At 43.0% G+C, this 24,871-nt stretch overlaps 1 protein-coding gene and 1 long non-coding RNA gene across 6 annotated transcripts in view; one reads left to right on the top strand and one right to left on the bottom strand.

Moving 5' to 3' along the window:
• The first annotated feature begins 417 nt into the window (after positions 1-417).
• The window catches only part of PCYT1B (phosphate cytidylyltransferase 1B, choline), a 44,200-nt gene continuing 19,746 nt past the window's right edge, over positions 418-24,871 (top strand). Inside the window, exons 1-2 of one of the 5 annotated variants that reach the window (XM_030019532.1) lie at positions 418-623; positions 23,368-23,467. In XM_030019532.1, coding sequence (XP_029875392.1) covers positions 558-623; positions 23,368-23,467 — 166 coding nt within the window. In that variant the 5' untranslated portion in view covers positions 418-557. Of the gene's footprint in view, positions 624-10,629; positions 11,006-23,367; positions 23,468-24,871 lie in introns of those variants that run through there. The other 4 variants (XM_030019531.2, XM_030019534.2, XM_030019530.2 and 1 more) reach the window with 4 other exon arrangements.
• LOC121233414 lies at positions 17,236-24,867 on the bottom strand. The gene is made up of 2 exons (XR_005932761.1): positions 24,068-24,867; positions 17,236-23,643 (listed from the first exon to the last, which is right to left on the bottom strand). It is a non-coding gene; the product is annotated as an uncharacterized LOC121233414 (long non-coding RNA).

Consider the following 24,871-nt stretch of genomic DNA (forward strand, 5'->3'; position numbering starts at 1 on the left):
ACAAACAGTGGCATGTTTGTCATTCAGGTGATGCCATGATTTGAGCCGGTACACAGTGATACAGTTAATTTACCAAACCAAAGTTGTTGCCATAGCTCCACTGTGGGACAGCACGGATCAAACAAAAGACTTTTTCATGAACACTAGTTCAATCCTGACATTCATCTCTGACCATAACAAGAATGCATCTGTTTCCTGCAGCACAGCACAACAAGCATATTTAAATGCTGCAGGGGGAAAAAAAAAAAAAAAAAAAAAAAAAAAAAAAAAAAGAAAGGGGGGGTGAGCAGGCATGCACTTTGCTTTGGAAAAGAAAAATAACCCAGCAGGATTTGGGACTTTCTCTGCTAAATGGCTTTATCACAGCAGATTACTCTGAGCTGATCTTTAACCTCCCTTGGGACAGTCATACAAGAGCAACTTGGCATGACCTTCGCTCAATTTCTTTTAAATACAAGAAGTGGGAATTCTGCTGTGCAGTTCAGAGCCACCCAACGTTCTCTCAAGGAAAGTGTGATAGCTGCAGAGAAAAGTGAAAGAGAAGCACAGCAACGAAAATGGTAGGCAGCCAAAAACGTGGTGCAGAAGAGGAAGCTCAGGAAACTCCCAGATTTCAACAAAAGGTGACAAAGATGTATTTTCCATATTGTTTTCTTAGAGCTTTAATTTAAATACAGAAGTTATGAAGAGAAAATATTGTAAACTCGTTGCAAGAGCTCCAAGATAATATAAACTAGTATATATTAACATATGAAAGTACACATAGAGTATAGTATCAAACCTATGTTAAATGGACAAAATAATTACTGTATTGAGGATTATTCTCATCTTTCTTTTTATGTCTAGGGCATGCTTGATCTGTCTCAAAGCCAGTAGGACAAAAAAGTTAAAACTCTCAGATTCAGACTTACACATTAAGCTTACAGTTGGTAATTTTTTTGATGATAGAAAAAATATCTTGAAAATAAGAGGGGTGGTATAAAAAACAGAATGCGAGTAAACCCTGGATTATAGCAAGGTAGCAAATTCACCTGTACTATGTCTAAGTCAAAATGCCTAAACATTGTTATGTCGTTGTTAAGTATGGACTGTCTTTGTGGAGAATTGTGTGTGTGTGCATGCTAGTGCTCAGGATATGAGTGTATATGTGTACATTTCCTACAAACATGGAGTATTTTACTCTCTTTTAATCCTTACATTGGTCTGAATTAATTCATGTTATCACTCAGTTAACTTAAAGTTTTTACATCTGTTATGATCCAGCTCTACTTCATTTCAGCAGCTGCTTACTAAACTATGCTATTCACATGACATTTCAACATGAATTACTCAACTGTATGGGGGACTAAACTCCCAAAGGAGCACAGGTTATGTAAATTAAAAATTCATAATCTCAGATTATTAATTACCAAGAGGTCTTTGTTTTCAAAACTCTTCATGGGTAGTTAACTGATAGAAATGTGAAGAAATAGATGCTTCTCCATTTGTTTATCAATAAGGATAATGCAGACATCTATGTTCAAAGGGTAGGTTCCTTGCTTACTGGGCCTGTAAATGCTCTTTCTCCTACCCAAGTTACCTGCTAACATGAGGATGAAGAGGATAAAGTTGCTATTAGGATGTAAAGGCTCTGAAATACAAACATGAAATAGAAACTAGAACACCACATTAATTTCCATTCTGACAGAAAAAAAGGTCTATGGAATGAACATCCAGAGATACTTTTTTTTTTTTTTTTTTTTTTAAAACAAACACATTAAATTCTGATTGCAGTTAAATTACAGCAAATCCTAGTAACTCAACCAGAATTGGTGGAATTATGCTAACCGGAACAAACAGAGAGCAGAATCTCATCACCTGCTTGCCTAATAGAATATTCCTATTCAAGCCTAGAAGAAAAGTACAAAATATTATAGTGTGAATTAAATAAGGAAGACAAGCGAGAGCAAACTCACAGAGAATGAGTCCTCACATAATTATAATGTCTAAGAATTAAGTCTGATGCCAATGGTATTCAAGAGCGTACAGTTATTGCCACAGCATGAAAGTCTCTGTTTTAACCACTTTCAGTGCTCTCTCTTTACAACTGCACAAAAATGAACAATTTGTGTATAAGCAGAACATTATTGCAGAGAGGCTGTTACATTTCAAGACCTGGCTGAAGATCAAAAGCGCTGCCACGGGTGAATAGTCTCGGCGTTCACCGTTTCACCTCTCTTCTGCAGAAGGGAGGACAGCATCACGAGATGCTGCAAAGTCTACTTGTAATCCTGACAGCTCTCTGTTGCTGGACTGGTGCTGGCAAAGGCTGTGCTCACAGTGTGGAGAAGCAGCAAGGGACAACTTCTGCTCCCTGGGGGCAGGGAGCCCAGCACGGCAAGGCTGGCAGGACAGTTGGGGCCTCGTCCCCCAGCCCCTGAGGACCGTGAGCAGGACAGCCCCAGGGACGGGAGCCAGAGTCAGCCCAGAACCCAGAGCAGACAAGTCTGTGGTGATCAGGCAGGTTTGAGGTCAAATGAGAAACGTGACTCGGGGTCAGGTCCAGTGATGGTAACCTGGGTCAGACACAGCCCGGTGATCACCAAATGAGTCCATAATGACAAGGCAGGTCCAACGTCGGGCTGGGAAGCCAGAGGCATGTGTCCAGAGACAAACAGCTCAAGATAACAATTCAGTCTCTCACAGCATGGCTGTGGCTGAGCCGGAGACCAGCACTCCTACAGCCCAGCTCTGGCATGGACTGATGGCAGGCCAGAACTCAAACAGAGCGCCCAAGCAGAGAGCAGGGGACCCAGGTGAGGCTGGCTGGGGCTGTCAGTGCCCTGGCAGCAGCTCCCCCCCAACCCCGACCCCGCACAAGGTGTGTCCTCACACCTTAGAGATCTGGCTTCAGAAGAGGTTTGCCGTGGAGTGGGCAGGGGGCCAGCACGGTGGGGACACCAAAGCCCAGGGTCAGGCTGATGACTCAGGAGGAATCACCAGAGAAGACCCCACACAGCCATGGGCCAGGCCCCACCGTGCTCGATTCCAGGCTTAGGAAGGCCTGAGCCCACTGTCAGGGTGCAGCGAAGGTCAGCTGCTCCCTAAGGACCAGGAGACGATGACAACATGATAGAGCTGGTGGGGTAGGGACCTTGCCACCCAGGGTCTCCTCCCACAGCCCCGAGCAAGGAGAGCTGGGCAGGCCCAGCCGAGAGTCCAGGTCATCCTTATGCCTTCTATCTTGGGAGGAGTTGGTGCTTCTTTATTTAAAAACCTTATCACTATAGTGTACAAATGCCTCAGAAACAGTGTGACAGTTACCATGATAAAGGTGGGCTTGAGATTATCTTTTCTGACAGGGAAATGAGAATAGAAAGTTTTTAGAAGTGGTAGCTGACAAATTTGGGTTGTCTGTGTCTGATCTACCAAATAGTTAGCATTCTGTGGTGCTTCTCAGGTGTCTCCCTGTGTGTCCCTGTTCCACTGGCATCTGATCCTGCTTTCCAACATTATTAAGTCATAAGTTTTTCCTTCCTTTCAAATCCAACTAAGATGCTTTTGGTTCTTCCTTGTGGACACTAGCAGGAAAGTAACTGTGAACCTGAGAGAAAAAGTCCTTCCAATCAGTTTTGGTACCTTGATCTGCCTTAGTTTAGGCAAAAATAGAAGAAGCTGTTACAGGAAGAGGCCTGCAGAGTCTCCAAGTCCCAAGACTGAACATAGGCCATTGTTCTGCAAAACTAAACAAGTTTGTGGGATTGTGGTCTCCACCCACCCCACCCCAGTAACAAATGGGATTTCCCAATACTTTGGTAGCTAAAACCAAGAAAATGCTCAGCATAGCAATACCATATGCACTGCCAGGGAGCTGCTCCTTAAGGAAAAGCAAACCAAGACCCAAGGAGGAAATCACACAGCCAGCAGGTCAGAATCCTCCCCAGCCAGGACCCAGTTCCACAGTACCTGAGCCAGGCGAGTAGGACAGGACAGGAGAGGGTGTCCCAGTCCAACCATGAGTCCAGATCATAAGGCAATATCATGGCAATGAAGCAGGTCCAAGACCAAGCCATTTAGTCAATCCACAGGTCAGGGTTAGGATCAGATCCAGGAATCACCAGGCAGGTCCACAGAAATGAGGCAGGGCTGAGGTCAAGGCAGGAAACCAGTCTACAACATAGATCCAGGGAAGAGGCCTTCAGGAAGAAGGTATAGGCATGTGAAGCTTAAATAGGCCCCCTAAGCCCATGGGCAGAGGGTGTGGGGTGGAGGCCCCAGGTGAGGCTTGTCAGGGCCATCAAGGTCTTTTAGTGCCCTCAGGGTCCTGACACACATGAAGTGACTTATATCCAAGACCAAATGTGCCCAATTTTCATTAAAATAGAAAACGGCACACCACCATCACGAGTGCCAAACCTCCAAACAAATATCAAATCTCTCCTCCCAAACATGGAAGCTCTTGAATATTTCAGAGGAAAAGCCCCCAAAATATCTGCAGGGTATTCTCAATCTCTTTTCCAGAAACAGCTGCATTATACTGGTAGAAGTCATCCATAACTGCTCAGTGGGCAGAAGATGCCCAGCCAGTAACATGTCAGATCAAAAGTTTCAAAGGTGGCAAAGTTATAAGCAACTGAAATAAGATCTTAGGGTCAAACACTCTTAATAACTAGTAAAAGCTAAACTAGCTAGCAGGTGATCATTTTAGAGTGCATAAGTACATGTTTTGTCTTAAATAATGTGGGTATCTCTACCCAGATTATGAAAACCGCCAGTTATTACATTTTTGGTACCCAAAATATTAAACGTGACACCTCAACAATCACTTGAATACAGTTTACAGCATGATTGTTTGATCTTTTACTTGGCAGGTTTGCATTTGAAATGGTATGGGAGAAGACCTGTGAAGGCATTTGCATGAAAAATTGACAAATGGGAAGATAAAGGTTGACAAGAACAGTGGAGGGTAAAAAAAGTATTGGAGACTTGGAATACTGGAAAAGATAGTGTGACAGAATACTGACGGTCAGTCCGAGAATTTTGAAATTGAGCTGGGGGAGAAGGAAGGCACCAGATAGATTGAAAATGGGTAGAAGTGAGTGCAATACAAATATGTGCAGGAAAGGCAGTCTTAGCTTTATGTGGATTTAAGGGGATCGCAGTGAGTATCTAGAAAGCCAGAAGAGGGAAAAAAGAGAAAGGAGAGATAACAACATAGTTTAAATGTAAATAGGAAAGAGATTTTTCTTAAATTGTATTTTATCTGTAACAATAAGAAGCAGAACAGAGAATATGAATAATTTAGGCAAAGTTTACACTGAGATATATAAAGTAGAGAGATCTGTAATATCCAGCATTATATGTCTTGATAGCAGTAAAGTTGCAGCTGAAGTACTGTGCTTGCACCACTCTGCAAGAAATCTATAGAGAACCCAAAATAGAACAGGGAGGATAATGAGAAGATCTGTAAAATATGACCTATGAGAAACTACTGCAACAACTGGGGCAGTTTAGTCAAGTCATGAGAGACGTGACAAAAATACCAACCTACTGCTGAATGTCAGCTCTCTACTCCCAATCCTCAAACTATTGTTTCAAAATCTTAACCATATGAGTCATACAAAAAGCTAAAGAGAATAAATCTGGTCTCTGTGTCCAGTAGAAAAAATGAGCGAGGGCAACAGATTGCAGCGATGGAGGTCCAGGTTAGACCTGAAGAAAAACTTTCTAATAAGAATGAACAAACAGTGCTTCCCAACCTCTGTGCATCCCACAGGATTGTCCCACTGCCAGAAATCCCTCATCCTCCCCTGACAACCCAATAATTAAAAGCTTGATTGTTAAAATTGGCAAGGACAACAGAACAATCTAATAACAGGACAGACAGACCTAACATTTCCCACACTAAGTGACCGTCTCTCTGACAGCAGAAAAATAAAATGAAGACAGATATCCTCTTGGTCAAAAAACAACCATAATTTCTCACCATTTTCTTCAAAAGTGCTTGTAAAAGCAGTTCATGAAGGAGCAAGAACACAAAGAACCTGCCCCAAAGTGGGTAGCCTCACTTATTCAAAGCAGTGCCGTAAAGCATGGACGAATGGCATTATCAAAAGCCACTATTTTCAAGAATTTATGGATTTCAGATGATTTATATATGAACTGCAATTAACATGGCATTTTTACTTAAACTCTTATGTGAAGACTGACTGATTTGATTCTGTACAAGTATCCTGAGAATATAGCATTTATTAAAAATCACATCTCCACTATGGAACTATGGCAAGAACCGGGTTTAAGATTATGTTATACTAAATCCTATGGTTTTACTCTTCATAATTTACGGACTGTCATTGCATATAAAAAAACCCTTATGGATTTAATCCCTATACAATCCTATAAGACTCTTTCATAAACAGGAAATATTTTGGATTTATTCTAACAAAAAGGTGGTAGTTTGTAAGCATTGTGTGTTCTACTGGAATGATGAACTACAACTTAAAAAGGAATTAAAGCTACAGTATCAGACAACATGACATGGAAGCAGCAAAGTAATGGTGTTGGAGGCAGTGAAAACCAGTGGGGTGTATTTTAATTCATACCTTTCATTCTCTCCCTTTTTTTCCCCATCTATGCAGGTGCGAAAAAAACCCCTACCGTTGTGGGGTTTTAATCTCAGTCTAAAAATATGTGATTTAGCTAACTGATCACCTCAGCAATAAGGTATCTTTTTCTGCTGTTTTTTGACTACTAATTGTAGCATGTCTAGAACTAGTATGACATAGATAGATAGATAGATACATATGTAGAAACATAGTATTTTAACTAATCTGCTCCAGACATAAGCCATTCCTCCATCTTACAAAGTCTCGCAGTTAACAGTCATTAAAACCTTCAAGATCCAAAATATATACATTGAAGTAAAATTCAGCTCATCTGTTAAATATTCAATAATTTATTCTATGATGTTTTCTGTAGATGTTTGGCATTGAAGTCAAACACTATTTAACCATACCAGTCCCTGGTTTTCTGTAGTTTCCTGCTGGTATTTGAACAGAAATTACTTCAGGGTCTATTTCTCTTCATTACGATTCAGTTTTAAGTCAGAAGACTCTTGCAGCCTCTCTCATGTGAAGACCATTTTAAATACAACTTCTGCTGTGCTAACTGGTGCTTGAGGTTCACCGAGGCACTTCAGACACTTGGTGATGTTCTCCAAGGACTGCAATGCATTCCAGTGCCCACTTTTACAAAGGACATCAGAATAACGGTTTTATTTCAGCAAATGTCACAGTCCTTAGCCTGGAGAGTTTGCTGAGTATTTACAGACTTCTCTGTAGTAGTAAGATCTCTGGACAACTGTGAGGAACTAAGCCAAAATACTGTGTTAGCAAGTGGCTTGTGTGTAAGTTGTTATACTCTGCTGCAGATAGCAGGCTATAGCACTGCCTTACCGTTGGAAGGAGCAGAAAGCACTCCTTGGTACGTAGTTGTGAAATGCCTATCATTTCCCTGCTCAAGCAGTTTGAGGCCTTTAATGGGTTTATTCACAATTTCCAAGTACAGGTTGCTCCTTCTAGGGATTTTGCCTTAAGATAAGGATGCAGTTAGTGTACACTAAACAGCATAGCTATGAACCCGGATGTACTACGTTTGACGAAGTAAGCCTCTTGCTTATCCTAATCCATCAAGTATAGAGAAAAGAACCCCTCTGAGGGAAGTGGACACATTAATTCATGTTCAGATTTCAGCCATGTTGGCCTACCAGTGCTAGTCTGCTAGAATCAGTTTAACACGTGTAATATGGTAAAAAGCATGGCAGAAGTTTTATAGGTGCTGGTGCCTACGAGGAATAGAAGTTTGTTTCGTTACGGCTGTGAGCACTGATCAATGCTCCACTAAAAGATTTAAAAAATATGAATGGCTAAATAGAAACAAACAAACAAAAAAAAGCAAGGAGATATTTAAAAATTAGGGCTTGAAGATATAGAAGAATCTACTCAGAATATTTGTCTCTATAATCTTCAGCTGCCCATGAAGCTTAGAGAGGGATAATACTTTCAGTCTCAGAAAGGAGAGGATTTAAATGTAACACCTAAACCTATTTTTTTTTAATTTTTTGTACTTTGAGAATTAATTGTTCCAGTTTGCAAGCTGAAATTCCATATAGAAAAAGCCACACCACATATCAGACAGAACCTTCCTAACGGCTAAGATTTTTCCCTGTTTGCTGTCTATTCAATTCAGACCTTGGAATTAACATTAAGAGGATTGGGATCATGGTTTCCCAGCTTGTTTGCGTGTAACGTTAATTTATGCACCCTGGGACAGGATTTTTATGCATCAGATGTCTATTCAAGCCCAAGCAGCTGTTGCCAAGAGCTCAGTCCTTAACGGCAGTGGCTATACGTCCCTGTTATTTCTGAAGGAATGGCAGGAGGGTGCCCAAGAGACTGTACTCAGCCTGATGCAGGATATTTGGTTACATAAAAGCAATTAGATGCATGAACCTTCCCACCCGTCACTCTTGCTCCACTGTTCTTTTAAAAGTTGGCTGACTTGTAAGGATTTACAGAAGGCCATCTGCTGAGCTTCTCCAGTCAAACCTAATTTTTATTTATTTACTTTAGAGAGTAAAGAAGACACACTCCAGCCTTTTGAAAGCCCATTTTGCCCCCACAGCTAGAAGAAGATGCAATTTAGGATATCTTATTCAAGGTATCCAATGCATTGACTAAGATCATCAGAGCCAAGATGGCCTGTGAGAAATTCCATTTGGATAGACGTGACAGACCCCACAACCTTCCCTCTGCCATTATTTCAACTCTCTCTCCCTCTCTTAATGAGGTACACAACACTTCTTAATCATGCTGTTCAAACAGGAGGAAAAAAAAGAATTATAAAGTATTTCCCAGAGGTGGAAATTAAATAAGCAGCAAGAAAAGTATTCCACTTCCACTTTGAAATTCTGGCACAACTTGGATAGGTGGTAACACTACTGCAAGAGACACATCGTTCTTTAATGCTACATGTATATGGAAAAACTTATTTCTATAAACATCGAATTAAAATTCAGCCGAAGTCAATACCAAACTCTCAGCATGAAAGCAAAGATGAAATTCCCCCTTTCATGGTCACAATAAATAAAAGGCAAGGGATTTTACATTTCCAGTTTATAGGCAATCATCCAGCTGCAAGAAGGTCCGTTTCCCTCTCACCTCTTTTCCCACACAGCCTCGTGGTCAGGGAGGGCTGGACACTGACCCCGGACACGTCCCCCAGACACCCGGTGCTACTCCTTCAGCACACCGGCACCGGTCCCTGGGGAGCTGGCCTGTGCGGTTGGGTTTATCAAAGGGCTGCCTGCTACCTCTGGCTGCTCTAGTCCTAACACTGCTTAGCCATGCTGTCCAAATGTTGTTCTGATGCTGTAACACTCCTGCAAATATTTTTCCTAAGAAAATGAGCTACACAGTTCAGGCAGAGTGCTGTATTAATCATGGTTTAATCATTTCTCTTGAGTATGCTTTCCGTAATGTGTGAGCAGTCCTCACAGAATAACTGATAAAGGAACTCAGTTATGCGAAAGGGATTCAGCTGTGAGGTTTAGTTAGTCTGGCTACCTGTTTTCCTTGCTCAGTCACCTCTTTTGGCATGTATTTTCCTTTTTTCTCCACTGCTGTCTCATTCTTTCTTTCCACATTCTCTTTTCTTTCTACTTTCTTTCTCATCTCCTCTTCTTCACATACCTACCCCTTTCCCTTTCATGTAGCTCATATATTTTTTTGTATTGCACTTGGCCTCCTTTGAAGATGTGTAAAAGATAAGACATTTGAAATTAAGCTCTCGAGTCCTAGAGAGTGACCCTGAGGCACAAGTCTCTTGTAACTCCTCACGGCTTTGGATGGCCTTAAATGTTTGTGTCCCTTGATGAAGTCTGGTTTTTAAGAAACAACGCTCACGGCGCCCACCGCAGCTAAGTACTGCTGGAATCCACTGTAACGAATCTATCGAGGTTAACAATAGCCAATGGAATCTCTGTGTTCTAAAGTGCGTTGGCTTTATATTACCTTGATCGTATTCTCATGCTATTGAAGAGCATGGAGGCCGGGTGTTTGGCTTCGGCAGCGTAGCAGCCACAGCTGCCTGCGGTGAAGCAGCCGCCCGGTGCGACCGCAGATGTAGTTGTGACTCCTGGGCAGGCATTAGCCAGGTTCCTCGCTAAGGGCCTGGGAACTCTGTCACGTATTTGGCTGTGACGGAAAGGTTTCGCTGCGTTTAGACAGAGCCGCTACCGTTATGATGATGTCCTGTTACCCATCTCTTGCCAGAAGAGAATGGCGTTTTTACCGAACCTGTTTTGTATTATCGTTCCTTTCGCTGAGAAGCAACTCGGTTTCTTCCGCGCCACGAATTTGCAAAAGCATTGCTGAGCAACTCAACCCAAGTCGACGTGACGATGTATTTCTGAAAGAAACGCACCCCCTTCCCCCTCCGAACTCCTTTGACGTCACTAACAGAACCCCCCCCTCTAACCACTCGACGACACCCAGACGTGCCAGCCCTACTCCCAACCGGCGCTCCCAGCACCTTTTCCCTCCCCAGGGAGGAGAAGCGGGCGGCCGTTCCCCTTTCTTCCCCTTCCCCTTCCCGCCCCGGGAGCCGGCCCCGGGGACCCCACGCTGGCGCTGTCCGTTCAGCACCGCGCCGCTGAGGGAAGCGGGGCGGGGGGGGGGGGGGTAACCCCGGTTGCCGCGGCAACCAACGGCGGCCGTGCCGGGGAGACACCCCCCCCCCCCCCCCTTTTCCCCTCACGGTGGGGCGGGCCCACGCGTGACGGCGAAGCCCCGCGCCGGGCGGGCTCGGGCGGCGGCGGCGGCGGCGGCGGGCGAGGCTGCCGCCGGCCATGCCAGTGCTGGCGCCCGATGCTGAGTCAGAAAGAGGTATCCCGAGATCCCCCTCTGAGGCGCGGCGCTCGGAGGAGGCCATGGAGGAGCTGGAGCACACCTGCCCTCAGCCTCGCCTGGTGAGTCGGGTCCGGCCCCACCTCGGACCTCCCGCCCGAGCCTTCCCCGGGCGCTGCGGGGCCGGTGAGGGGATGGGGGGGCGGGGGGGACACAGGGCCGTGCCGCCCGCCGGCGGGTCCCTTTGTGTGGCGCGGCGACTCCGCGGGGAGAGGGTAAAGCGAAGGCTGCTGCGGGGGTGCGGGACCCCTCCCGCCCGCCCTTGTCGGCTGGGGACTCCGGGGAGTACGGTGAGAGCCGGGCAGAACTGCTGCTCCCTTCTTCAAAAAAAAACCAAACCAAACCAAAAACCCCAAAACCCGCCGAATAAGGGCGCCTCGGGGCAATGATGTGGCAAGGTCCGCCGCGTTTGGTTAAGGGGCTGGCGTGGGAGAGCCGCGGTTTCGGCTGAGGGAGCGGGCGGCGTGTGAGTCGGTACAGCCGCACCGCGGTGAGAGAAGCCGCGCGGCTTGGGGAGCGACCGCCCAGCACGGAACCGGGGCGGGCGGGCGAGGGCCGCTCCCGGCCTCTCCGCGAGCCGCGGCCCCGGCAGCCTCCTCCTCCTCGGTGGGCCCGGCAGGCCAGCCCCTCGGCCGGGAGCGGGAAAGGCGGCTTCGCTCAACTTCAGAGCCCGGGGAAGAGGTTCTAGTTCCATACGTGAGGAAGGGAGGCTTGGAGAGCTGCGGGGTTTTTGCGGGCTGGATGAGGGAGAGCCGGGAGAGCGGCGGTAAAAATAAACTCCTTCGGTGGCCTTCGGTTAAAGGTGAGGGAAGGCTCCCTCAGACAACTTCACGAGGCCCATGTACCCTGAGAGTCAAGGTTCCGAGAGCTGCCCTTTTCTGATGGGCTCATTGAAAATAACTGGAATGCTTCCTTGCTGCTTATTTAAACCTTTTACTATTCCCATCAGGAACAACCACTCCTTTCCCCGCCATGGTGTGCACCATTGGCAAGGCGTTAGAAAAAAGAATAACAACAATACCTATACGCACACATACAGAAATGCAGAGACAGCATCAAGGTGTGAAAGTGCACGAAGGGTGCAACAGTTTAGTACCGGAAATTAGATCTTTCAACACCAGAATTCAGTCACAGTCCTAATTGAAAACATATTTAAACATCCAACTTCAGTAATTAAATTCAACACTATAGTTGAGACGTTCCGATATGACAAGAAATAGCAACAGTCGTTGGAGCTGACCTAAATTAATGTTTTCTGCTTGCTAGTGTTATAATTAGAATCAACTTTAAAGAAGACTCTTAATTTGTTCGTGGAAGGTTTTTGGAGCTGTTTTAATGGGGAAAGTTAGCTCACGTGTTGTTACTGCAGTGTGTTCGTACAGGCTGTCTAAGATTTCTCTGTCAAAAGCTCAGATATAACAACCCGTTTGAATATATTACTCCATGTAGTCTGACATTTTAAAAGATTTTAAAGAAAGAAGTGACAACATGATGCCAGTATTTACAGTATCATGCATTCCAGTATAATTTCTGTGGAAATTAAGGTGACAGCTAGAGTACACGAATAAAACAGGAATTCATTATGATGTTTTAGATCTTCCCAAGTACCAATAATGGACAATGGAGACATCTTGAATAAAGATTTATGGAAAGTGTGTTGTTATAAAGTGATATTTTGTCAGTCAGCAGATCTACGTTACCTTCAGGCAAAAAAAAAAAAATAAAAAAAAAAATTGCCTGGAGAAGTATAATGCAAGACACCGTACTTGTTAGGGCATAAGGAGTGATGCAAGCAAGTGTAGTCAAGTTATGGCTTAAGTGAGAAGAATTCAGAGCCGGTGTCCTGAAGAGTTAAAGTGAATCACCCCTTGACAGATGATCTAATAACATGGATATCAAGTTCCTATCAGGTTTTTTTTAAGATCTTCAGTACTTTCTCTGATCCCACTCCTTTGAAGGCAGCACGTACAGTGGTGGGCCAGTAGTAACCAAGTCACTTACTTCATTAACGTAAATGAAAGAGGGTGTCTCAGTTAACATTTTAGTATGGTTTTATTATCCTGGACCTCAGGATGGTACCTCAGGATGGCCTTGGTACTTCAGAATGGCTTTGGTACCTCAGAATGATATAACTGGTGGCTGTAAAAGTAAAGTCTGTGATATTTACAGATGACTTTTTAATGCTGTTCATTGGTTATAACGCATCTCTAAAATTAATTGTCTTTTGGGCTTTCAAGTTCTTAATATAGGCTCATTTTTAGGAAGCAATTTTTGTTAAGAAATATAACTTCAGAATTGGCTCAAATTTTAGAAGATGAAAAGGGGGTTAGTTCTTCTCTGAAACAGTTGTCGTCCTTTTCATTAAAACAGGAATTACTTATTTAAAGCCTTAAAACTGCGAATATTTTTAATGGATGTCTGCCACCAGGTCCTCTGATTTTAGGCTATGGAGTCTGCTAGCTTGGCAGGAAGTGTCACAGTAGGACTAAAGAAAACCCCTGTATCCTTCAAAGAGCAGGAAAACAGGGGACATTGAAGGCAATTCTCAGGTAAGTTTCAATGTGTATTGAAACCTGATGTTTTCCAGTGCCTAGTACTGTTGTGATATAAATTGCCATTAATTTTTTCCCAAGACACTCTTTGGGTTTTCTTAACCAACTAGAGCATTAATGAGCATTCGTGCTTCAGTCAATTCCCCTGGTCCATCTCTCACTTAATCTTTGCCTTCTTTACGTTCTCAAATTCCACGTGTCTGAATGCCAGGAAAATCTCTCCCTGAGTGATATGCGTACCTTAGTCTCAATGCACAATGGAGAAACAAACCAATTAGAGTCGCAGGCTTGTTCCGCAGCTGTGATTTTAGCAGTTCTGTAGTCAAGAAAAAAAATCCCACAAACAGCGTTTCTCCAACCCTGGTTTGTATAGTTTTGCATTTATCTGTTTGTTGTCTGGACCAAACTGCTGGGTTAGGCCACTTTCTCATCTACCACTGTCCCGTCCATTTTTTTTAAGTGAGCATTGCTTCTCCTACTTAAACCCTAGGATACCTGTGGTTTGGTTATGGGGGCATTCATTGTTTTAAATGGGATAAACATCGCTGCCAGTCACATCATGCCGCACATTCCAGGTATGGCAGTTGTCCCCAGATAACTTTAGACAAGCTGCAGAGCACTGCAGGGCTGTGGATCTCAGCCTGGGAATCCCAGCGTTAGGGTGTGCCTGTGTGCGTCTGTACTAAAAAGGGCCATAAGTGAGGCAAGCTCTTAGTTTAACTAGGTGGCAGAGATACCGTAGGAGGAAATACCAAAGAGTAAGTACGGAGCCTTGTGAAATGATTTGCTTATTTTTTTATAGTTCATTTATGTCTCTTGGGACCAAGAGTTTGACTTTGGTCCCACATGTGGGCAGCTCCTTGAAGGATTGGTGTGCACCTCGAGAATTACCAATCCTCACCCTGCAAGAAACAAACAGGCATTTCAACACACCTTGTTCAGGAAGACAATTCCAGATAGTGTCTTTCATAAAAGGAAACAATGGCAATTTATAAGGACAGTGCTGCAGATAAAGCAAAACCGAATACACATCGAAGCTTACTTGATAACAAATTTCAAAACCTCCTGCTTGGTCTCACCTTTCCTTCCCTTGAACATGCCGAGAGCTTCTTGTCCTCGTATGGAAAAGACGTTGGATGACGTCTCTGTCATCCAACACAGGCCTCAGTGGGAACATCTGGGAGAGTACTCTTGGGACCTGGGAACCGATGTCTTATTTTCAAAACTGGCTGAAGTCCTTAGGGTTAGGTCAGCTAAGGGAATGCAGGGCAATGAAACGTACGTTTCCATCACAGTACCTACCTCATTGTGCTTTGAGTCTAATGTGAGTTTGAGCCCGAATCAGGAATACAGGCTCTTCTGCAACACACAGGGAAAGTCAGGCACAACTTAAGGAACCTTAAGAAACCAGATGAGCAGAAAACCACCTGAATTAGCCAAGGTGAACTACAGGGGAGGAGAGGGAGTAGACCAGTAGGCGGTTGGTTTGGCCTGTGCTTGCGGGGACGTTGGTGGGTAGAGGGCCAGGCAGGAATTAAGCAGCAGTTTTCATGAATTTAAAGTGAATCTATCTTCAAGATGATGTAAAGAAGCAGATAGGTCCTTTCGCTGTGTCTGCTCTGTCCTTGGCAATGCGATTCCAGGAATACCAGGCTGTTCCCGAGATCATGGTTACGTTACATCCGTGCTACCGTCAGACACCTGTTCTCAGGCAGTTTGAGCTGTGGCTAGATCCCATTTGCCTGTGCAGGAGATGGCATCGGGGCCTTGTGTGGAAGTATCCAACTAGTTTTTTCTGCTTAGTGTCACCACTGCAAGGACAGACTAGCTGGAGACTTAGGGCCTATCCATATGGCAGATAAAACATGTTCTGCCAAGGCACTGTAAGGATCAGGGCCATTTGAGGTTCACTCTGGCAATCCCAGTGCCTGCTCCCAAGGCCAGATTTACTTCTACTGCCACGTCTTCAGATTCAGAGGCTATGGACTTTTACAGTTCAATAGGAATTAGGTATCAAATATCTTGGGGCCGCTGAATCTACAATACTTTGCAGAATGAGACTCGGGTACAATTGAAGATCACAGCTCTCACATCATTTTAGGTATCAGCTGCTTTAGCTATTTTGCTTATTTCATTGATTTTTTAGAAGACATGAGTACATGAATTCATTTTTTCAAATTATTCAAGTACATTTGGAAAACACTGTTTTTCTTTTTTATTTTATTGAAGGGTAGAAGAGAACGTTTTAGTACTTTCACTCGAGCTGTATAATGGTTTAAAGGGGCACTAGACTCCTTTAGACAATTTCGTTGTTGCTGCTGTTAAGCAATGAAACGTTAAGTGCAAAATTTGAAATAATTGCAAGAAAAGCATGCATGCCTTGGATTCCTATATTTGCATCCCTAGATGCCTCACTCCCTTCATATTTGCAAACAGTGTTTTGAGAGGGTCTGATGCAACCTCTAGAATTATTTCAGATATTTTCTTTCCATGAGCTTCCATAGATCTTCATCTTTATGTTTCCTGTATCGCTGAAAGGTATATGCAATTTTAATCAGGGGAGCTAATGATGAATTTAGGGGGTTTCATTGTGGTTAAAAAGTGTCCCACGCATCTGTTTCTCTCTCACGTGATGTTATGACTGTAGGGGGTCTGCCATCTGTTTACTTCAATGTGGAACTAAGCATAAATATATATGGAAATAGCCTTACATTTAAGGAACCCAAAATTACTTTATTTGACCAAATATGGTTTTGGTCCTTTACAAGTTTGGGTTTTGCTCTGGATTAATTTTTCATTTTCATAAATGTTGACTACTACATAAAAGCACAAACCCATAAAAACATGCCAAATGTGGTTTGCGCTTGAGGGCATGTAGCAATCTCTGCTGCACTTAAAAAAAAAAAACCAAACAAAAACTGCCTGTAGACACCAAAAATCTGCTGTGATTTCCCTTTACCACATCAAAGGACATGCAATTGGTATAGGTTCTGGAATGCCATAGTCTCTGCAAAAGCATGTTGTAATACGTGTTCATCAGACATACAGAACTACAAGTGTTTTTGCGGGATTCACAAACGACACACAAAGACAGGGAGAAAACATTACATTCTATGTATTGCATTCTTTGCTTGCGAATGCATATATGCAATGCTACTTTAGAAGCAGCTTTTATTAGGAGAATATTACTGATTCCTTAAACTGTGCTGTTGTCGTTACTATGAAGGTTTGTATCATATCTTTAAAAAGGAGTAGAAAAGCATTGTAAATAGATTCTCTCTGCTTCCTCCTCAAAAACATAAACAACATTATAACATAACATGTAAAATGTAAAAAGAAACCCAACACACATACGTGGATGTGGAGCAGAAGAAATACAGAATTAGGAGCCAAATACTAACTACATGGGCAAGAAGTACGTGTAGTGTATAACCACACTCCCAGGATCGTGCACAGACACTCAATGCAGCCAGAACTGTCTATCCCAATATGTGCTTACACCTTTGTTTCCACATAATCTGCTTTCCTTTCCTATACACACGCAGACAGACGGCATAAGGTGAAAAGCTCTTGTGAAAGGCACTGGATGAACTGGGGATCTGGTAGAGAAGCCCAGTGCACTCCCTATGGGAAAACAGCTCTTCCCAGGGTGCTTCTGCCTGCCGGCTGTGGAACCGCAGAGAGTACGTGCCTCCCGTGCGGGAGGAAAAATGGGGTTTGTTGGTTTTTTTCTTCTTTTGCTTCAACGTGGCTCTACTTTGAGTAACAGTTTATGCAGAATGCTGTCCTACATCTGACATGAAATAATTGATAGACGTTAAGTATCTCTATGTAGAAGCACAAGGAGAGTTTGAATACTGGGCCAAATTCACCCAATAGCTTAGCTATAACTCAGTTGATTTCAGTAGATTAACCCTTGCCTACGTTAAAGCTGAAGTTTGGTCCTTTTAGCCATAAATCGGTGTGTACAGTAATGTAGAAGTAAAAAGAAACGTGTATTAGAAATCCAAAACATACAAACTGACCTTATCTCCAGTTTCTGGATTGATCAATAAAAGACAGAGTGGCATTAGAACAGTGGTTACACATTTTTGGTCTGTTGACCATGGCCAACCCTCAGCGTTACTCGTGGGCCAGCAAGCACCTGGTATTCAGCTTTGGATCGCAAATGCACCATGGCCAGTTTGGTTCTGCAGTCCCGTTGCAACGTCCTCATTTTGCGACGGTGTCTGCAGGCTGCCGCTTGGTAACCAGCGCCCTGTTGAAGGAGCCGCATACTTCTTTATCCTGAAATACCGCATATCCCTCCTCAGTGCCAGGACATCTGACAGCTTGGCTATGTCTCCAGCCATGAGGACAGGAGGACAGCTAGGCTCACAGGCTGCACAGTTTGTTCTTTCAATGGGTCCCACCTGGGTCGCTTGTACACAGCGCACTCCTTCCAGCTGTGCCAGCGGAGGGGGCTCAGGTGGGGAAGCTGCCCAAGGTCGCATTTCTTTTCCAGCTGGTGTTCATGGAGATTGAGGTGCTTCATCGGCAGTTCTTTTGCTTGAGCTCTGCTTGACTTGGGGCCTGTGCTACCTCTAAGATGGATCTTATCTTCTAAATAATGTGTTCCAGTTCAGTCAAAAGTCATGGCTGTCACGCAGGAATCTTGTCACGAAATTCTTTGGCTTTTTGCAAATATTAGACTAGATTATGTAATAGTTGTTCTACTTTCAGAATCTACGAATCTGTACGTATATACATCATTGTGCTTCTTGAGAAGGCGGTGGAAGCTGCTTTTCTTCTATTATATCTTCAGTTTGTACTTGCATCTTGCATTAATTGTTACTGACTTAATACTAATGACAAGCAAAGTATATTTGATTGAAGATAAAGCCCAGAAAAAGCAACTGAGAATAAGGCAATTTGGAATGCTTGCACACAGATTATTATTTTTTTTAAGTTATTGTTCTTATTGGGTTAGTTTGCTCCTTTTTTAGTTTACATCTACCTCCCCGAGTCAGCAGAACTGTGGAAGAACAGGCTAGATTTTCTTCTGGTACAGGCATTAATATTGGAACTGTTTGTGAAAAGTTTACCTGGAGGCACCCACCAGTAACGTTCAATTACAACTTAATTGCTCATAAATTTTCCTGTATGGGTAAAGGTTACTAAAAGCAATACATGAGACAACGTGCTTTTCATTTTTCACAATGTTCACTCCCTGAACCTCTGAGAGACAACCTTGGTAGTCCTTAACGTGGTCTTTCCACTTGCAAAGGGTATTCATACTTTTAGAAACTCAGCACGTATTTTTAGTTTCTTCTCAAGAGTTTTGATAGTGTTTTTCTCTTAAATGTTCCTTAAAACTGATGTCAGTGTTTCCTGCTCTGTAATTATTGTTTGCCAACATCAGGAGCAGGTTCCCAAAATAATCTTTCCTCACATGAGTAGATCTTACCCACATGATTTGTTCCAGTGAAATCAGTTATCTGTTTTAAATACTGCCTCTGAGATTACAGCATCAGACCTCCCACAGAATTTGCCTGCCAGCTTAATTGTTTTATAAGCACGGGCGCAGCCTGCTCTACCAAGTTTTGCCTGTGTAGCTGTACTAGTTCAAGAGCTGAAATTTTCTTAGGCCTTTGTTGATGGCAAAATCTTAGATGACAATACAACTGTTCTCTCTACCAAGAGGACAACATTTTTGTCTCTGTCATGTGGTAAGGGAGGTAGTGTAGCTGTGCAAATCAAAAAAAAAAGAAAAAAGAAAAAGAAAAGAGTAGCTCCTTCCATTAGCACATGTTGCATGCAGTCACCCTGCAGGCAGAATTATAATGGCAGATGCACTATGGCATAGATGGATCTACATTTGCCCATTTAAAAAAATACTTCTATCTTCCTTGCTGCTGTGTAAAAAAACCAACCTAACAACCAAACATATGGAAAACAAGCAAACAATAACACAGTTAATTACTTCCTATTACGGGCTATAAACAAAAGAGAGGGTGTGGAGGTGCTCATGCTTTTGACCTGTTATTTCAGTGGTACGACTGCTGTTCCTCTGCAAATCACTGACTACTTTCCTTTTAATCCATTGGAAACATAAGCTATGAATGTTTATCTGCTGACTAGCAGCTAAGTTAAATGGCTACAGTAGCCTAAGAGACTATGAAGAGAGATAGTAAAAAGGCAGCATCAAGATACACCTGAAAATAAGCTGCTTTTAGCTGTCAGGCAGGGTTTCTTCATAAACCAGCTCAGGGCTGCCTACCACCCTGTACTCTCCTCTCTGGGCTACTGTCTCGTTAAATATAGTTGGGAGCTGCAGAGACATTACTGGGTGCAAATGGAGCTGTGAGGCATTTGCCAGGAAGCTCTCTTTACCTACCTTCCATCTCTTAATGTCCCAAAGTTTATTGAGCATCATTCAGTTATTCTGCAAATTTGTGAGAATGCAAGTAAGACGCTATTTAAACTTGTCATAGAATGAATGGCTTCTGATATGCAAGGGTTATTGGATATGATGTTTTCACATACGTTCATTTTTAGGAAGTGAATTTAATTATAATTGAATGCAGTGTCTTCATTCCCAGGAAATAGGACTTGCAGTGCAAGAGCTTTTTAACATCTTCTGAAGTAAATATCACTAACGAGTCCTAATATTACAATGACTTCTCCATTTATGGCATGCAATAGGCTTTCTCTAGACACCATGTATTAATAACACAGTAACGACGTGGCATTTGGACTGCTTAAATGAAAGTAAGGTCTCCCTGCTGACACGAGGTGTAAGGTGCTTACGTCATCAAAGGTAACCGCAAAGCGTGAGCACCATGTAAATAATTTTCTATTCCTATCTATTAAAGCTCTAGAAACTGGAAGAGTTATCAGTTTGAACACTGTGTAAACCACCTTGCGGTTAACAGAGAAGGGCAACAAAAATAATCGAAAGTTGTGGACCAGCTTCCATACAAGGAACAAATAAATGAGGTAAAGCTCTTCAGCCTGGAAAACGTGACTGAGGGGAGAAAAGAGAGAGAGGCAGGGAAGAGGTGACTACAGATAAATTTACTGAAGCTTCCAGTACAAGAATATCAAATAATACAAGGAGGAGGCAGGTGCTGAACAAACAAAATGAGGTAATTCATCACCGAACTCACACAGGCTATAGAGCACCCTGCTACAGGATGATGCAGATCTCAGAAGCTTACCTTGGTCCAAAATACAAGGCTAATTTGACTTGCTTGACTAATTGCAAAATGTAAATGCCTAGAAAATAATGAAGGCACAGATGAAGAGAAAAATCTGTCAGAGAAAGACAGACATACTTTTCCATAAGTCTTTGCCTAACCATCTGATTACTGGCAAAACTAGAGCAAACTTCTAAAAGTACTTTAACAAATTAACCAAAATGAAAAAGCTGCTATATAAATTACTTGCTGTCTTCTCCCAATTCTAGTTATTACTGACAAGAAACTGGATAGAATACCAGTAATTATATACAAACTGAAAGAGGTTTGATAAATTATTTCTGGTTTTTAATAATTTCTTGAAATATTTTATCTTATGCTCTTATATGCAAACTAAATGGTCTCATCTTATAAGATGTTTTTGTTAAGCTCAGTGACATTTTTTCTAGGCCAAACAAAATAGTATTGGATACTCATTGGGAAGCTATTGCTGTATTTCCCTTGATCTGTCAGCACATGGTATTGATGCATTTCTCTATGTGGCTTTGATAGAATATTGCTGATTTTAATCTATTGTATTTAATGTATTTGCATACCCAGTGACTGAGAGGTCACAGAGTAATGGGAATATTGACAGGTCTGGTTCTTAGCCCTCGGTCGTAAGGTGAGCTTTAATGATGAGCATTTGCAAAAGCTGGACTGATGGGAAGCTAATAGAGGTTGTTCTCCATTGAGCAGAGACCGAAAGAAAAATCTTGGCATTGCAAAGGCGTTTACATGGATAAAAAGCACCACTGTGCTTGCTGGGGCGGGGTGGGGGGGGAGATATCTTCCTGCAAACCAGGCCTATTTTCTTCAAGTAATCTCCAAGGAAACAGCCTCTGCCAAGCTAGGATCTGATTACCAGTTGCAGGCCTCAGACCATAGCCATTATTGTTTTAACATTTCTGCCTTCCTCTTTATCCCAGCGGGAACCAGGCCGTATGGGCTGCCATGTAACTTGACCTTGCTTGGAGATAAAAAGACAGGTTAGCACACAGCAATCACAAAGCCAGAAGCAAAAAGACAGTATTTAGAAAGTAAAGGAAGGAGCTGGCACGGTATGATTATGTGTAATGTTCTACACTGTGCGGCATGGGTGGCCCGATGAACAGTTCCCGTCTACGAAACCCAGGCAGAAACTTGCGACTTGGCCATAGTTTCTTCATTTTTAACTTTGTCTGTGCAAAGATGATGTGATTTTCATCACTAAGATACTAATGATGATGATTTCCTGCAACATTTGAGATTATGAAAAAAGGAAGGAAAAAAAAAGAAATCTACATAAAATTTTAGTGCTTTCAGTAAACAAAATGAATAGTAAATCAGCAGAAAGAGCTGCATATGAATCTTTAAATCTTTGTTGCTGTTTTACTGCTGTCCTCTGAGCTTCCCAGGCAACAAGCCAGTGAGCCCAGAGGTCAGCAGCAATTAGGCATGACATGTCTTAAAGTGTCTCAGGGATGCTAAGGAAAATAAATGCTTGGTGATTAAGCATTCAGCATCTAAAAGCTGAAAAAAAGTATAAAGGGGAAGAGAGATTCTGTTATGATCAACCATGGGTGCTCAAACTGGTATGACAACTGTACATCACGCAAGCGGTCACTGTCAAAACCCAACCAAGCCACAGCTGCAAGGCCACAAGGTCCCAGCTAAATCATGGTGCAGGCAAAGTAAGCGACAGATTTCCTTCGGCTTGTCTCAACCACCACCTCATCTCACAGAAACAAAGCAAACCAAAACTCAGCTATGATTTCGTAAAGATTTCAAGCCAAGAGCAGTAGAAGTGCGTTTTTTCATATCAGACCATATGGCAGATAATAAATTTCTGCAGTTCTGATCGCTGATAACTTCCTACATAGGCATGGGCAGAAAATACAATTTCTATAATCAAGTTTCCTGACAGATAATGCCACATCATTCTTCATGCGTCCTCACTCTCTCTCTTATATCTTTAGGTTATAAGCTCTTCAGAGCAAGTGCCCTTGTGGTGCTCAGATCACAGTTAGAGCATTTTAGTGCTATTACAGTATGTGTCAGACCGGAGAAAGGAGCTGCAGTTCAGTTAGCTGTAGTTAGGTGGGACTTCTGGTTGCATTCTTGCCTTTATTTTGAATGGCTCCTCAAAATTATACAAGATTCTGATTAAAACCACAACAAAACAATCTGTAGTCCCAGTTACCTGTACTGATATCAGTGGAAGGAACTGGTGCTTGTGAAGAGGTGGCTCATTTGCAGCTTTCTGAATCCCAATTAGTTTTTCCAGCTATTACTTGCAGGTAGCAGAATACATTTTGCATCTTGGACCTTTGGCGTCGTTGAGACCAAACCAAGGATTAAGCTGCTTGGGCCATCAAACCCGACTTTGTTCTGCAAACAGAAAAATTATGTACCTGTAGCCACCTCAAAAATGCTTAAGCTTCTCAACAGAAACAAAGAATTAGGGTGCATGATGTGTTTGGAAAGCTTTATTTTCCTCATCATTTTACCTTGTGCGAATTGTGTGTGCTCAGGGGTGACCAAAAAGCAAAAATCCCCAGAGAACAAACCAGCATTAGGCCTGGTTACAGCATCCTGCCACAGTTAAGTGGTTCTTTTTTAACTGCTTGATGGAGAAAATAAATTTACTTCCTTTGTGTTTTTTCCTCCTTCCAGACTCTGACGGCACCTGCTCCATTTGCAGACGAAACAAGCTGTCAGTGCCAAGCCCCCCATGAGAAGCTAACCATTGCACAAGCCCGCCTGGGAACACCAGGTATGTGTAGAGAGCTACATCAGCAGGACCACGGGTGCTCCCAAAGCACAGGCTCTCCCTTGCAAACATCTGTCAATGCTCACTTGTGCCTTCCACTTGGAACCAGAAGGGTCACCCTGGTATCTGGTGCTAGCGGGTAGTGGGGAAGAAACCAGCAACTACAGGACTGTTATCTTCTGTTAGAGAAACAACAAGAGAAAACATTTCAAGTTAGAGTTTGATGTTTACGTGGATGTCTGCATGTTGGTCGGAAGGAAGGCTTGCCAGCCTACTCCAGCCAGCCTGAAAATTGTGTTGTGTAGTGGCTACCTCCTGGATTCTCTTCCTGTACCGCCTCTGTATGCTGGAAAAACTCTTCTTTCACTGATGGTCTTGTCGATCACATCAGACTTTAAGCAGCCTTAAAGGCCATTTGCCCTTTGCAAACAAACTATGCCCAATTTCTTTATCTGGACATTTGTAATTGGGCTGGGGAAACGGGATGATTTCACATAAAGTCTGAAAGACATACCTCAGCCCCCCTAAATTCCAAGAGATTATTTTTAAAAAGCCTTTGTTTACTTATTTTACTAATTTAAAATAAGCTTTTGAAGTACGTACACTGTATAGGGGTAAGCCGCAGCTTTCCAGTCAGCTCTGCAAGGAACAATGTTTTCCCATGGAGCCTTGGATGTCCTGACAGCAGAGACATCTCTCTGTAGCCCTGAAGCACAGTCCATGGAGGCTGGAGCTCTGTTGCGCTCATCTCCACTGTCCTTTTGCTCCGGGGTGGCACAGCTGTCAGGCATGTCATTTGGTAAAGCAAGTCCTTTTTCTATCCAGAGGCTGCTGCTGCAGATATCGTACAGAAAGCAAGAGTTACAAGGGTGGTAGCAGGAGGATGGTGAGAAAAAGAAACGCTAGGCTCGTTAGAGAGAAGAGAAGAGTTTGGGGGAAGTATGAAAAAAGGGAAATGAAAGGTTTTTGTGGAAGAGGTAAGCAGTACATTTTTACAGTGGTAAGCTATGGAAAAAAGAAAGTCACAGAAAAGAGGGGAGGAAAAGGGAGATGATGGGAAAAAATAAGGAAAAAAACCCCCAAAAATCCAGAAGGCAGAACTGACTAGTAATGCAGAGAGAAAAGAACAAGACATATGGTGGAACTCCGAATGAGGCAGGGAGATGACATTTTTGCTAAATTAGAATACGGGGATGATGGATGATAATAAATAGGCTAAGTCTGAGAGAAAACAGCAGAGAGTACAGAGAAGAACAAGTAACAAACAGGATAAAACACTGCAAGTTAACCCATGGTGCTTTTGAACATCAGAACTGGGGTAAATTACCACAACCATCTGATCTGGGAACAAAAACCTGTCCAGTAGAATTAAGTGCAACTTGTTTTGGGTCTGAAAAATCACTGTTG

The sequence above is a fragment of the Aquila chrysaetos genome, chromosome 7 (assembly GCF_900496995.4).
Source record: "Aquila chrysaetos chrysaetos chromosome 7, bAquChr1.4, whole genome shotgun sequence".
NCBI classification, from domain to species: Eukaryota; Metazoa; Chordata; class Aves; order Accipitriformes; family Accipitridae; genus Aquila; species Aquila chrysaetos.